At 39.9% G+C, this 16687-nt stretch overlaps 1 protein-coding gene across 1 annotated transcript in view; it reads right to left on the reverse strand.

Annotated features, from left to right (window-relative positions):
• LOC5574727 overlaps positions 1-16687 on the reverse strand; it is a 99836-nt gene that overhangs the window by 71803 nt on the left and 11346 nt on the right. The window contains exon 2 of the mRNA XM_021842941.1: positions 15860-16105. Within this exon, the coding sequence (XP_021698633.1) occupies positions 15860-16105 (246 nt within the window). The remainder of the gene's footprint in view (positions 1-15859; positions 16106-16687) is intronic.

A 16687-nucleotide genomic window follows, 5' to 3' on the forward strand; every position in this document is an offset into this window, starting at 1 on the left:
CCAGCTGTAATTGATACAACACAATCTGTGCATATACCGTTTTGATTCATATTACGGACAGCTTCAAATTCCGGACACTCTACTTTGTATGGGAAACATTTCACGCGAAATGTTTCAATTTTTGCTGTTCAAAAGTTCTCAATTTCAAGGCTCGTTTTAGTAAACTTTTTCCAGGAATATCTTTGAAAATTTATATTGCCCAACTACCTTATATGTCTCTTTGGTGGTTTAACGATTTCGATTGATGATTTGACTGTTCAATTAATGATTATCATGAGCTGTCCGGAATTTGATTCAAAGTGTCCGGAATATGAGGCAACAGTGAGGAAGCGTCCGGAATAAGAATCATGAAAAGGCCACACATTTTGATTTATTTAAAATTATTGAAGTTGCGGAAGCGTATTCTTCACCCACCGTTCGAAAGTAAAGGGCTTCCGACGCTCGATAACGTTAAGGAATCATACAGAATGATTTATTTTGTATGCTCTATGCTGGGTTATATTTCCCTGAGTCCTTAAGTGTCCGTAATATGAATCAAAACGGTACTCGTTTCATTTTTATATATGAAAATTTATGAATAAAAACCATTTTTTTCAAAAACTGTACGTGTTATGAAAATTATGAAACCAGATTCAAAATCAACGAGCCGTAATCCATTCAATGTTTTGTAATTGGTCAAATTGCGTGAAAAAGTTCCAATTTTTTGGCGCCTAGTGAAATCAAAAGCCAAATTCTGGCCAGCGCTCAATTGATCAGGACTTTGCAACGTCCCGGCAACGGCAAACGTTGTTCCCATGAACGAACGACTGGCTGGAACGACTGATGGAGTGGAAAATGGTTTTCCCCTTTCGGTGAAAGATCTTTGCGATATTTTTCCTACACACTACAAAAAAACTAGTGTTAAACATGACGTCAATTTCATGTTAAGCAAAATAATCGAATTAAAAAATTAATTGACGTAAATCTGTAGTATTTACACTTAAAAATATATGTTTTATGTGAAATTGCGTAAATTTACACGATTTTTTTCTTAGTGTGTTGGTGATCGTTTGGTCGTAAATGTCCACTTCGTTTGGCACTGTCTGCGGTCGGAGCCGCCCGGTTGCAATCGAACAACCGATGCGATGGATGTGCTCGCTGCTTTTATTGCTTTCGCTTTCAGCATCGGGTTTTATCTTTTTTCGATGAAAGCATATTGCTCACCATTCGTGTTGCTATGACGTTTATTCCACCGGAACGGAACGGCGATTTATGCACACATAAGTATAAGTATCGGTTGCAGAGAATCGGTTTCATGATTTTTTTCCAGCTCGCTTCAGTGGAGACGCATGGTGCTTTGCGAAGTTCGACGGATTCGATGAGGTGAGAAAACGAGTTTTGCTGTATGAGCTAAAAGCGTTTGATTTGTTTTATTTTATATGAATGGCAGCAGAATGCTTCTGGATAGCTTTTCAATTCTGAAATGATTATGTAACACTTAAGTTTTTGCAGTAAAAGCCTTTTCTTCTTCTTCTTGACATTACGTCCTCACTGGGACAAAGTATGCTTCTCAGCTTAGTGTTCAATGAGCACTTCCACAGTTATTAACTGAGAGCTTTCTTTGACAAAGTTGCCATGTTCGCATTCGTATATTGTGTGGCAAGTACGATGATATTTTATGCCCAGGGAACTCAAGGAAATTTTCATTACGAAAAAATCCTGGACCGACCGGGAATCGAATCCAGACATCTTCAGCAGTTGCTTTGTAGCCGCGGACTCTAAACACTCGGCTAAGGAAAGCTCTATCGTGTATCTTTATTTACATCGTCATTGCTTTATTTCACAGATCGCTCTACTACATAACAATTCAGCCATTCCATGAAAAACCGATCTAGTGGGTTACCGACTTCCGTGAAAGTTTGCTATTTTGTTCCTGATACGAAATAAGGATACACGTGTTCTTGGATTTTTTTTATTAGGGTGATCATTTTCGAAATAGGGGTGACCAGCAAAATCGCAACTTTGCAAAAAAATTATTAAAAAAAAAATAAATTAAAAGCTTTTATTCCGTCCAAGAAAATTGATAATCGGTCAAGCGGTTCAAAATTATAATTTTTAAAATAAAAATTTTGCAAAATCGGATTTTTCTGGTAACTTTATTTCGGCAATGGTCACCCTAATAAAAAAAAAATCCAAAAACACGTGTATCCTTATTTCATATAAGGAACAAAATAGCATATTTTCACGGAAATCGGTGACCCACTAGCTCGGTTTTTCATGGAATGGCTGTATATATGACCATTTCAAGCCTTAAAATGTTGGGACTAACCAGCAATTTTCAAAATGCTTGTTCTCAGCATCCCTGCAAACGATTTTGGAAATGTTTGATTTATAGTGAAGAGGAATAGTTGGGAATGTAAGTGCCACCTCGCTTAAACCCTTACCTTTTTTGAGAGATGGAAATTTGCTTGCGTGTTTTATCATTTTTGACGGGGTTTTAGAGGGGTGTCACAAACACTAACTCGTTTTTCTATCAAAATTGTTTTGATTAGAAACCGTGAGTATTGAAACTATGAAAAAAAAAAACCACAACCAAATCACAAAAAAGGAAATTATTTTAATCTAGTTGTCAACGCGACTAACGCTAAGTTGGACCCACTGTCCATCAACCACTACACGCGCAGCGAGAAGCAGAGAGTACCGTGGTGAATCAAAATCCGGACACTCTTGTAAAATTTGTTAATTAAGAGCTAAATTAAATGTTAAGGCTCATGAATTCATCATTCAATCATCAGCAATTATCAAAAATTAAAAACCAGTTTTTTCGTTCATATTGTTACGAATCCGAATGAAAACCTATCATTGCATTAGAGATAGCAAGTGCAATGCAATGATAGATTTTCTTTAACATTACTTCAATATTGAGCAAATAACTGGTTTTGAAAATTTGTAAAGCGATGTTGGTTATTTTCCTCTAAATATGATAGTTCCAATCCTTGGCTTCTTATAAAAACATAGCTAATCATTTAACATTCATTTATAATCTAGTTACCATTACCAAATAATAAATAACAAAAAAAATGAAAAAGTTGCTTCAGTTAAATGCTTTTTCTCCTCGGTACAAGTGATTTTTGTGATTGCCTCAACGCACGCACCCACAGCATTTAGCAAACTATAAGGCATTCAAAAATGAATGAATCAGTGATTGCTGCAGTTCGAATGACGGATCAGGTAATCAAACCAAAATATTCTTTTATATTCAAATGATAAAATGTTTATATGACACTCACATTGCAAAAGTTCTTGAAAGCGTAGTAAACTTTGTTGATTTCAAAACCTTAACATGGTTTAATTTGATAGTTCCACGTTAAAATAGTCTTCTTCTTCTTTTCTGGCGTTACGTCCCCTCTGGGACAGAGCCTGCTTCTCAGCTTAGTGTTCTTATGAGCACTTCCACAGTTATTAACTGAGATCTTACTATGCCAATGACCATTTTTGCATGCGTATATCGTGTGGCAGGTACGAAGATACTCTATGCCCTGGGAAGTCGAGAAAATTTCCAATCCGAAAAGATCCTCGACCGGTGGGATTCGAACCCACGACCCTCAGCTTGGTCTTGCTGAATAGCTGCGCGTTTACCGCTACGGCTATCTGGGCCCCTTAAAATAGTGTTGTCCGGATTTTGATTCAAAAGTGTCCGGAGGACAAGACAAGCTTTTGTATTTTTACCATTTTCATGACATAACAATATTTTTTATCATAAAATTCATCATTTTCACTAAGATCTATCATCAAACTGTCTGTTACATAACAATTTTTCATAAATTTCATTTACAAATTAATTGAAACTGGGGGTTAAACATTTGTGACAGCTTAAGTGTCCGGGTATTGATGCATCACGGTACCTTCCATACCGTAAAAGTTATCGCACCAAAAGGCGCTTGGGTTCTTAATTTCATTAATTGTGTCTCGAATTGTAACTCAATCTGGAGCAAAGCCACAGTTAGATTTCAGAGTCAACCATTGTTACTTGAGCAGTGAGCCAGCAAGGCAACCAGTTAAATTTTAAGTCAGCTTTCTCAGTGTGACTTACTAAAGAAGTTTGTTTGAATGTCGTGCACAGTTAGTACGGTTGTCTACAGTGGTAAATTATCTAAACTAGTACAAAGTTGGTTCCTTAATTTACTGGGTTTTCGTTTAGCAGTAGGTCTTAAAAGTGCCAGTAGAGACTGCCGGGTTTGATCCCAGAACATTAAGGACATATAGGAAGGAATCCCTGTCATGGCAGTGAAAATGGCTTCCTCACATATACAAACACATTTCTGGAAGTCCACATTATTTCTCAAAATATTTCACTTACCTACACTAAGTTCACTCCTAAATTGCTAACGAGACATTACAACACGATTACCTTACGATTTCCGTAGTTTTAACACTAGTTGCTGGTGGAAATTTCATGAACCGTGCTAATTTTCAACACGGACGTTTAACTTTGCTACAATTGTTTACATTTATCCGCCTTCGAACGAAGAACAGTTTTCGCCGAATTTTACCACTATCACTAAACGTAGAACCTCCAACAAAGTTTACTTTCACTTCTTGGTAATTAAAGAATAATTACTGGTTGATTTCTGATGAAAACAACAGGAAATTTCACCAAACCGTGCTAAAAACAATCACTTGATCACAGCATTTCGCTTTTTTTATTTTTCTAATTTTACGCCGGCTTCTCGCTTGCAGGGCAGTCAGATACTTGGATGGTTACGTACGACATCAAGCAATCTTATTCAGTCGAAGGGGAAAAGACTCAAATTGAAGTAGCGACTACTGGCAACAACGTCTTATCAATTATAATTTCGCTATTACCAACAAATAGGAGTGTATTTTTTATGTACCACTACTTTTATACAGTTATTAGTGGATTCAACGGAGTTTCATCTTAAGCGCGAACTGAATTGTGAGTATCAAACTTTATCATGTCGAATTATCCCCATGAATTATAAAATCCCTGTTATTCTAGCTTTAAAGCCGTTCATAAACCGTTTAGACAGTAACCGTTCAGCAGATTGAAATAAACGTGCTATTAAAACTCAGAACTCGTTTTCGATCGAACCAACACTAGTGATTTTCTTCACTTTTACACTGAGAACCAAAATTTTTGTAACTTCTTGACGGATGCGTTATGATATTCCGGATATCTGAAAAGATTCTTATTCTATGAGATCCTTTGTGGCCATTACTTTCGTATTTCTGGCGTTACATCCCAACTGGGATAAAGTCAGCTCCTTAGCTTAGTGTTTTAATTGGTATTTCTACAGTTCTTAATTGGGAATTTTCTTTATCGAAGCATTTGTTCATGTTGTGGCAACTACGCCCTGGGAAGCCAAGAAAATTTACAACCTGATTTGCACAAACGACTCTCTGTTTGGAACAACTGAAATGATTTTTAGAGAACTTTTCAAGGGAACTTTCTGAAATAACCTTGAAAGTATTTTGATTTCTATTTTTAGCAAAAATCCTAATAGAGGCTCATTTTTGGACACATCCCTCGAGTTAATCCTTGAAAAAACTCCTTCTGGAATGCTTTGAAAGGATATATGGGATCTTGATAGAATTTGTTTGCGGGAAAAATTCCTGTGGAAATTCTGGTTGAATTTATAAATCGTTCCAATGCTGAGGAAATTTGATGGAAAATTTGAAGAGATACGATTTTGAAAAGATTCCTTGAATAATTTTCCAAGGTACTCTTGACACAAGCGACAGACTTTTGCATATACCAAAAGAACAATTTTTAAAGCATTTCCATTAGGGTAAATTGCCAATTATTACACAGGCTGAAAATCGATCCTATTATAGCATACCAATAAGAAAACCACGGGCTGTACGCTAATTGGAAAGCTTCCCTATTACTCGGGGATACGAATTGAATCGGAAATTCTTTGTCTGATATTGAAAAAAGGATCAAACTTGAACATTTTAAAACATGTAACACTCATTGCAAAACCTCATCCCCCGTTTCTATCTGTTTCCTTTAGTCCTTAAATCCTACAAGTGTAATTCAGATAATTGTTATAGTCCCCTTTTCTAATCTTCAATTCAGTGGCAACAAGATAATTGTCTTGTCGCTGGAACCATTTTTTGCACGATGACCTCCATTTCGATTGCGCATTTATTCAAGCATCATTAGTTCCCCACCCTGATGAGCGCCTCCAGATAGAAAGTGGCAGCATCCTTTTTTGCCAACCCTCCTTTTTTCGCGGCAAACCGCTTTAATCGCGAAGCGAATAATTTCTTCAACACGCGACTTTATTCATCGCATTTACTTGAAAGTACATACCTGCCAAGTTGAAAAATTTCCCTTCTTAGGAAGTTGTTCAGGCATCGCGCCGTCACCATCTACTTTTGATCATGTTTGCATGATGTAAAAGTACAGTAAAGTATCTGCTCCGGTTCGAAGAATCTGATTTATGCTGTTTTGGAGCCTTCTTGATTGTGCAGCGTGGTTGTTTAAGAAAATTTAACTCGGGAAAATATATGATGGTGAAGTCTTAAATGTTTAGTAGGAGGGATATGAAACAAGACGTGGATTTTTGGGATTCTTCCATATCGTAAATCCCTATGGTATATTTCCAAAAATCATTGTAGAACACTTCTGGAAATCCTGTTGAAATTCAGATATCTTTCGGGTTCTATTAGGAAATCTTTTTTATAGAAAATCCCTCCGAAATTTTTAGAGAAATTTCTTTGAAAATCTTGTGAAAATTCCTCTGAAATTGTTTGAGAATCCTTGGAAATTCATTGGAAAGTGTTCTTGATTTATTTTTAATGGTTTATCAGTTAATTTCCTTGGAAATTTTCCAAATTAATAAGTGGAGTCTTCCGAAAATCCCTCTTGAATTCAAATGAAATTTTTTTAAGAAAATTACCGGTCAGCCCTCTGGGAGTCTTAAAAAATGCTCCGAGGTTCTCTCGGAAATCTTTCTGGGAATTTTCTGAAAATTACTCTAAAATGGTTTCGGAAATTCCTTGTGAAATTCTTCCATAAATGTAGGAATTATTATGGATTATTTTGTATATCTCCGCTAAATACATTTGGAATTCTTTCAAGCCTGTTCGCGAATCTATCATGTTTTTGTTGGTTTACACTTGTGGGGTGCCTCGTGAAGCAAACACCTCCACCACTACTCAATATTGAGATCCGTGAGGCAAAATTCGAATGATGTTTTTCTTTCCAGAGAGAGCTTTTGCTTTTGCAAACCTGGAGCGTCTGTACTCCATATTAGGAGCGGCTCACAACAGCGTCTGTTCCCCATGTCAGAGGCGGCTGATCATCGTCCGAGTGCCAGAGAAGGACTCTAAGCTAAACTGCGCACTATGGCCCTCCGATCATTTAGGGGGAATGGTCCTCCGGAAATCTAGGGGGTTGGTGTCAGGCCCTACAAGCCAACCGTAAAAACACATCAGCACAGGAACGTCAACGAGAGAATACGGACCGGAACAATCGGCAAAAACCACAGCGATGAAAAAGGACTAGCGATTGGAAACTCGGTACGTAGAACTGCAAATCTCTCAACTTCATTGGAAGTACTCGCATACTCTCCGATGTACTGAAGACCCACGGTTTCGACATCGTAGCGCTGCAGGAGGTGTGCTGGACAGGAGCATTGGTGCGAACGTTTAGAGGTAATCATACCATCTATCAGAGCTGCGGAAACACACGCGAGCTGGGAACAGGTTTCATAGTGATGGATGATATGCAAAGGCGCGTGATCGGGTGGTGGCCGATCAATGAACGAATGTGCAAGTTAAGAATCAAAGGCCGATTTTTTAACTTCAGCATAATCAACGTGCATAGCCCACACTCCGGAAGCATTGATGATGACAAGGACGCATTTTACGCGCAGCTCGAACGCGAGTACGACCGCTGCCCAAGCCACGATGTCAAGATCGTCATAGGAGATTTGAATGCTCAGGTTGGCCAGGAGGAGAAGCTCAGACCGACGATTGGAAAGTTCAGCGCCCACCGGCTGACGAACGAGAACGGCCTACGACTGATAGATTTTGCCGCTTCCAAGAATATGGCCATTGGTAGCACCTATTTCCAGCATAGCTTCCCGTATCGGTACACCTGGAGATCACCTCAGCAGACAGAATCGCAAATCGACCAAGTTTTGATCGATGGACGGCACTTCTCCGACATAACCGACGTCAGAACCTATCGTGGCGCTAACATTGACTCCGACCACTACCTGGTGATAGTGAAACTGCGCCCAAAACTATCCGTCATCAATGATGTACGGTACCGACGCCCACCCCGGTACAATCTCGAGCGGCTGAAACAACCGGAAGTCGCTAATGCGTACGCGCAGCATCTTGAGGCAGCGTTGCCGGATGAGGGCGAGCTCGATAGAGCCCCTCTTGAGGACTGCTGGAGGACAGCCAAAGCAGCCATTAACGACGCTGCCGAAAGCATTGTCGGATATGTCGAACGGAGCTCAAGAAACGATTGGTTCGACGAGGAGTGCCAGGAGGTTTAAGAGGAGAAGAATGCAGCGCGGGCTGCAATGCTGCAGCATGGTACGCGGCAAAACGTGGAACGATACAGACTGAAGCGGAAACAGCAAACCCGCCTATTCCGGGACAAAAAGCGCCGCCTGGAAGAGGTGGAATGCCAAGAGATGGAGTTGCTGTACCGTTCTCAAGAAACGCGGAAGTTCTATCAGAAGCTCAACACATCCCGCAAAGGCTTCGTGCCGCGAGCTGAGATGTGCCGGGATAAGGATGGGAGCATCGTGACGGACGGACGCGAGGTGATCGAAAGGTGGAAGCAGCACTACGATGAACACCTGAATGGCGCAGAGAACACAGGCCCAGAAGGTCAGGACAACGAAGGCGATGGCTACGTCAGCACAGCGGACAGCGGAAACCAAACAGCTCCCACGATGGGGGAAGTTAAGGATGCCATTCAACAGCTCAAGAACAACAAGGCCGCTGGCAAGGATGGTATCGGAGCCGAACTTATCAAGATGGGCCCGGACAGGTTGGCCGCTTGTATGCATCGGCTGATAGTCAGAATCTGGGAAACGGAACAGCTACCGGAGGAGTGGAAGCAAGCCGTTATATGCCCTATCTATAAAAGGGCGACAAACTGGAGTGTGAAAATTATCGTGCAATCACCATCTTAAACGCCGCCTACAAAGTGCTATCCCAGATTCTCTTCCGTCGTCTATCACCTATAGCAAACGAGTTCGTGGGAAGTTATCAAGCAGGTTTCATCGACGGCCGCTCGACAACGGACCAGATCTTTTCCGTGCGGCAAATCCTCCAGAAATGCCGTGAGTACCAGGTCCCTAAGCACCATTTGTTCATCGATTTCAAGGCGGCATACGATAGTATCGACCGCTTAGAGCTATGGAAAATCATGGACGAGAACAGCTTTCCCGGGAAGCTCACAAGATTGATCAGAGCAACGATGGACGGTGTGCAAAACTGCGTGAAGATCTCGGGCGAACACTCTAGTTCGTTCGAGTCTCGGCGGGGACTACGACAGGGCGACGGACTTTCGTGCCTGTTGTTCAATATTGCGCTTGAAGGTGTCATGCGGAGAGCCGGACTTAACAGTCGAGGCACGATTTTCACGAGATCCGGACAATTTGTTTGCTTCGCGGACGACATGGATATTATTGGGAGAAAATTTGAAACGGTGGCAGATTTGTTCACCCGCCTGAAACGCGAAGCAACAAGAGTCGGGCTAATGGTGAATGCGTCGAAAACAAAGTACATGCTGGTTGGCGGAACTGAGCGCGACAGGGCCCGCCTAGGAAGCAGTGCACATTGGTCCACGGAACGAAATTAAGTGGAAAAAATTAATAACTTGAAAAATATAAGAGATATGGTTTTGGTGTCTTCTGAACATTTGTTTGTCTGGTCAAGGCGCGTTATATGCAAAAGTGTCCTTAGCGCCAAATTTCATAGCTTTCGAAATTCGCTCTCAAACTTTTTTATTTCAAAAGATAGCGCAACAAAATGTTCTACAATATTGAAGATTATAGAAAATATGAAAACTTTGTAGAACATCATTTTTTCTATATCTGATAGTTTTAGAGATATAGGTCACTTTAAAACTTTATGGTCAAAAATCGGTTTTTCCTCAATACTAACGAAAATAACAATTTTTCAGGCCTACTATATTCTGAAGAGTTTTAGATATGATCAAAATACACATTTTCTCTGAAGACGTCATACCTCTAAAATTTTCATATGAAAAGATATAAGCGTTTTTGTAGTTTTTTCACCCACTTTTCCAAGCGTAACATTTCAAAATAGCGCAAGTGAAATCAAAAACTTTTCCCATTACTTGAATAAGCATATCTTAAAGTGCATTTAAAGAAAATTTGGTGATAGTGATTTTTGATTTTCTCTAATAAATGTGTTCTGAATTATCCCTTAATTTTACTTAGAAAACAGATTTTTTCTACTTCTTGAGATTCTTATTCATTCTTGTTCGACTGTAGAACATTTTGTGATACATTCAAAAATACTGAATCATTCTTAGCATGAACAAGAAGATTGCAGATGTTTATCATGCCTATTTTTATTCATATCGTTAATAATTACAGAGATTTTCGTTCTTTGCCATAAAATACCGTCAATGGAAGGAAAACTCGACGAATTTAAATGAAGTCCTGCCAATATAAGTTAAAGCTTTCACTAGATTGGACAATGCCAATGCAGTTGCATTCCCTGTTTTTAGGTTTGTATAAGTTTGAACTAGTACACAACACTGAAGACGGCAGTTGAGGTCGAAATACGCGTATCTGTCGAAGGATACAAACTCTGGTGGAATTAAATGGTGTTGTACTCAATTCGGTTTTTTATCTACTTAGTAAAAATGAGTTCAAAGCTACTAACAATAAATATATGTACCCCGCTTAAGGTGATTATAAAACGAAGCCAAACTTAGAATTTTCAAGTGCACAAGACAGGAGAATCTGACAACAATTCGCGTTGAAAATCAATCAAATTACTTCCTCGCTGGTGGTGGCCAGCAATGGAATAAATTTTCAACGTAGAGCGCTGTTTGGCTCTCAAGTCTCGTGCTCTTGAAAATTTGAGGTGTGGCTTCGTTCTATAATCACCTTAAATGAGGGATTAGTAAAGGTTATAAATAAACGAAAATAAGTAGTTTTTTATATTTTTGAGATTTTAATAAATTGTTTATTTTCCAATGTTCTATTCTTACGGAGGCCGAGTGCATATAATTGACATAGTTAAGTATTGTCTAGTTCAAAAAACATTTATACAAACTTAAAAAAAGGAATGCAACTGCATTGGCATTGTCCAATCTAGTGAAAGCTTCAGCTTATATTGGCAGGACTTCATTTAAATTCGTCGAGTTTTCCTTCCATTGACGGTATTGTATGGCAAAGAACGAAAATCTCTGTAATTATTAGCGATATGAATAAAAATAGGCATGATAAACATCTACGAACTTCTTGTTCACGCTAAGAATGATTCGGTATTTTTGAATGTATTACAAAATGTTCGACTGTAATTGAATAAGAATCTCAAGAAGTAAAGAAAATCTGTTTTGTAAGTAAAATTAAGGGATAATTCAGAACACATTTATTAGAGAAATCAAAAATCACTATCACCAAATTTTCTTTAAATGCACTTTAAGATATGCGTATTCAAGTAACGGAAAAAGTTTTTGATTTCACTTGCGCCATTTTGAAATGTTACGCTTGGAAAAGTGGGTGAAAAAACTACAAAAACGCCAAAATGTTTCTACACTTTACCGGGACCGTTGGCGAAAGATTGTTTTTCGGAGCAGCACTAAAAACTCGCGGCGTAAATTACAACAAGAAACGACCGTTTTATTTCAGTTGCCCTTCGTTGGGCCCACACACAAAACTTTATTGCTCGACCGATTTGATGGTACGCAAATTCTGTCCGATGCGGTACGGTACAGAACGCAGATCGAATGAAACTTCTTCATTGCTTCCTCCAGGATTTCCACTCGGGTGTCGATTTGAGCCTCATGCTTGTCGCGCTTGAATTTCGCGATAAACTGCTTCACTCCCTCAAACGTGCTCCGAATTTGTCGCTGTTGCGACTTCAACTCCTTCAGTTCACTCATTTTGAAAATTCACTCTCGAATCACTTATTGAAAATTTCAAAAAAGTTCAACTGTTCCCTATTATTTGCACCGCACTGTAGTCTGTCAAGCAAACCGCACAATGTTCAAGTTCACTTGCACTCACTATCACTCGACAACCGCGATTCGCGACTCGACTCGACGGCCAATTGACAGAGAACAGACCGACCAACTTGACAACAACGAGGGGAGCCAACCAGGAGAAATAACGAGCGTCGGAAAAGCCAGCAGAACCAAAGACCAACCGTCAACTGAACTCAGGGATACAAATTCGCATGCGAATAAAATCTAATTTTCAACCACCATTTTATTCATCTCCGACATAGAATCATTTGGCGTGCCTCATGCATGGCGCCACCACAAATCACAAGCAATTGTACTTCCCTTGACACTGTCGATCCTGGTTCCTGCAGAAGTCTCCTTGATGGCCAATCTCCCAGTACTCCCAATCCGTTGCTCAGCGTCGATTACCGCCCAGTGGGGTGGCTGGCTAGATGATCTTCGGTGGGCTCAGCCGGGTGCAGAAGTAGCGCCAAATTCACTTTTTTCGCTCTATTGAGCCACTTCACATAGGCGATTTGCGCCTTACCGCCAAGAATGGCCACAACTTTCACTCGCCGACGGGCGGATAGTCCACAGTCCATTAACAGTGTACAGTCCACTATCGATCGTCCAACGGTCATCCGGTTCGAAGTACCAAAATGGTCCAAACGCGTCTTCAGAGAAAATGTGTATTTTGCTCATATCTAAAACTCTTCAGAATATAGTAGGCCTGAAAAATTGACATTTTCGTTAGTATTGAGGAAAAACCGATTTTTGACCATAAAGTTCTAAAGTGACCTATATCTCTAAAACTATCAGATATAGAAAAAAATGATGTTCTACAAAGTTTTTATATTTTCTATAATCTTCAATATTGTAGAACATTTTGTTGCGCTATCTTTTGAAATAAAAAAGTTTGAGAGCGAATTTCGAAAGCTATGAAAATTGGCGCTTAGGACACTTTTGCATATAACGCGCCTTGACCAGACAAACAAATGTTCAGAAGACACCAAAACCCTATCTCTTATATTTTTCAAGTTATTAATTTATTCCACTTAATTTCGTTCCGTGGACCAATGTGCAGTGTCACGATAGACGGGGATACCTTCGAGGTAGTGGCCGAGTTCGTCTACCTCGGATCCTTGTTGACGGCTGACAACAATGTTAGTTGGGAAATACGAAGGCGCATCATCAGCGGAAGTCGTGCCTACTATGGGCTCCAGAAGAAACTGCGGTCAAGAAAGATTCACCCCCGCACCAAATGTACGATGTACAAAACGCTCATACGACCGGCAGTCCTCTATGGGCATGAGGCGTGGACTATGCTTGAGGAGGACTTGCAAGCTCTTGGGGTTTTCGAACGCCGAGTGCTAAGGACGATCTTCGGTGGCGTGCAGGAGAACGGCGTGTGGCGGCGAAGGATGGACCACGAACTCGCTCAACTCTACGGCGAACCCAGTATCGTGAAGGTAGCTAAAGCTGGAAGGATACGCTGGGCAGGGCATGTTGCAAGAATGTCGGACAACAACCCTATAAAGATGGTGTTCGCCTCAAAACCGATCGGAACAAGAAGGCGTGGGGCGCAGCGAGCTAGGTGGATTGATCAGGTGCACCAGGACCTGGAGAGCGTGGGTCGCAGTCGAGGAAGGAGAGAAACGGCCATGAACCGAGTGAATTGACGAAATTTGATGGCGAGGTTTTATCAAGATAATTGATGTAAAGCCACATAAATAAATAATACGTAACACCAGAAGGAAGAAGATCGTCTAGTTGACAAACGCCATCATGATTGTAATACTTCACAACTCACAAACTGCTCTGCTACATAACAAGTGTCATATCGATTTCTTCATATATAAAAAAAAATGGAACCATTGCCTAACATTGAAAAGATAAATTTCAGATAAAATTTAATCGCCATAAACTGTTTCTGGAAAGAAACGTTAGCACACGTACCGGACTATTTAAAGCTGAATTGCTACCGCAAAAATAAATGTAACGAAGGGCAGCTCAAAGCTGCTACCAAATGCATTCATTCAGTTCGTGATCCGTATAGAAACTATTCCATGCCATCCTAAATCATGTGCACTAGAGTGAGGCAGTTTTATATGGAAAAGATCTAGTCTTTAAGGTGAAGATGAATCGAAGCCAAAGTTCAAATTTTCAAGATCACGGATCTGGAGAACCAAACATCCGTTTTAGCTGAAAATCTAATCGATTAGTCACCACCAGCTAGTGATCAATCGATTAAGTTTTCAGCTTCAACGGTTGTTTGGTTCTCCAGATCCGTGCTCTTGAAAATTTGAACTTTGACTTCTATTAATCTTCACCTTAATCCAGAATTCCAGAAATCTCCAAAAACAAAATTTGAGGAAAATTCAAAAAGGACCTAAAGTTTGTATGAAAAAAACGGGATAAATTTGCTTCAATTCTTGACAGTTTTGATCTGAGAAGTTTATCTATCTATCTATATAAATAAAAATGGAATGTTGTTTGTATGTCACGAAATGGCTTACGAACGGGTCAACGGATTTGAATGATTCTACCTCCATTTTGTTCGTCAAGGGTTCCGACGTGTTTGTGTGTGTGAAAATCCCACGATATTCACCGGGAAAGTTGGAAAAACGTGTGTGAACGGAACTGTCATTTCGTATGGGACGATCAATATCGTTTTTCAACAGCCTACTTGATGGCTAAACGAAGTTTGCCGGGACCACTAGTGTATAATAAATTTGTTGAAGACGGCCATTAATTCAGGGGGAAATGATTCAGATGTTTTGGGTTTGATTATTTGTTCATACAAGGCCCGACTATAGGGACCACCCTATCATATATTTTGTGTCATTGTCTGTATCGCCACTTGCTAAGGCCGGCTCGGTAAATTCCCGGAAATCCCACTCTCGTTATGCCATCACTTATTTCGACACAGTGTTTTTGCGGTCACCGGGCCAAAACCCAACGGAATTGAGTTTTAGCAAAATATAATTCAATCTAGTAAACTAGGTAAGTGCAGTGAGGCAGTTTCAAAGGAAATCTCCTTTCGTGAAAAACACTCCACTGCAAAAAAAAACGAGTTTCAACTATCAAAAACCTCCTCCTCTTCGTCAGTAGCTGCCCGACTATAGGAACACAACACATTTTATATCAGTTTCGTCATGTCTTTCTCTGATTTTGATATTCTAAATGAACAATTGAATCTAATGATTGATGTAATATTCAAAGCCACCACTATGGCTGAAACAGTCTAAGTTGGGGTAAAATTTACTGATAAAATCGGTATTGGATGAAGTTTTTATAATTGATCCAAATACTTTTTTTCAATATTTTGTTTTTTTTTTTTGATAACTAATAATATTCCCACGTAAACCAATAGCTCATTATTTGAAACCTTCAAGTAGACTTTATTATTATTATAGCTTTATAGCTTTATTAAGGAGATTTTCAGCCCTAGCCATCAAGTAGACATGTTGTTACGATGAGAGGGGTTCCAATAAATTGGTCAGATGAAGTTAAGTATCTAGGCTCGCGCTAGATAAAAATTTTACATTAAAAAATCATGTTTTGTCACGTTCATCTGGTCGGGTGATGGTTGCAATAAGGTTGCATAACCGAGAAAAAAAAAACCCGGTAACAAGTTCGCAATAATACGTGCAATGCTATGATAGTATGGCATTTACTTACATCCAGCAGAAACATGAGACTGGCCCGCTTGTAGAGGTTCGCTTCGCACATGGCCAGGATAACGTGGTCCAGCGCGGTTAAGCCGTCTTCGTCGGTTGGCGTTGATCCGGCACTACGCCCTCTGTCGGCATCGTTTCCACCTACTACAGTTCTCGGTTGCTGCTGCTTTTGCTGATGCTGATGATAGTTGACCGAAAATGATGAAATAGTTTTCTGCAGCGTTACACCGAGCGAGTAGATCCACATCTGTTGTTGTCGGTGTCATCGTCGATGTTGGTGTTATCGTCATCGCAGTCCATGTCCGGCAGATGGCGCACCGATGAGATGTCAGAAGGAAAATTTGCATGAAAAGACACAAAGAGAGGAATTGCAAAACCGGTTTAAGTCACTGTGAATAATTTAATTAATTTCGCTTTTTTGACGGGACGTATGGATGCAGGAGCCATGGGCGTAGCCAGGGTTTACATTATAGGGAAGTAAGATGGACCGTTACCATTTCTTTTTTTTACAAAATTGGAATTTCCAAGCAACACTTCTTGTTTCCCAGTAAGTGACAGCAGCCTTGTTGTGGTATATTTAGAATCAGAATAACGGAAAATATAATGTATATGGTTTGTGATTTCTGTGGCACCCAAGAAAAAAAAAATTGCAATGTTTGCTCTCCTTGTTTTTTTTTTATTACTTTTTGTCTTCTTCCCTTGGCTACCACCCATATGTATTAACTTTCGCCTACAGACAAGCATTGCAAAATTCGTTCTCATTTGATTTTGAAGCACGATCAAAGCAAGTGAAGATAACATTCCATATGTAGCGCTTCACAAGCGGCAA

The sequence above is a fragment of the Aedes aegypti genome, chromosome 1 (genome assembly GCF_002204515.2).
Source record: "Aedes aegypti strain LVP_AGWG chromosome 1, AaegL5.0 Primary Assembly, whole genome shotgun sequence".
NCBI lineage: Eukaryota > Metazoa > Arthropoda > Insecta > Diptera > Culicidae > Aedes > Aedes aegypti.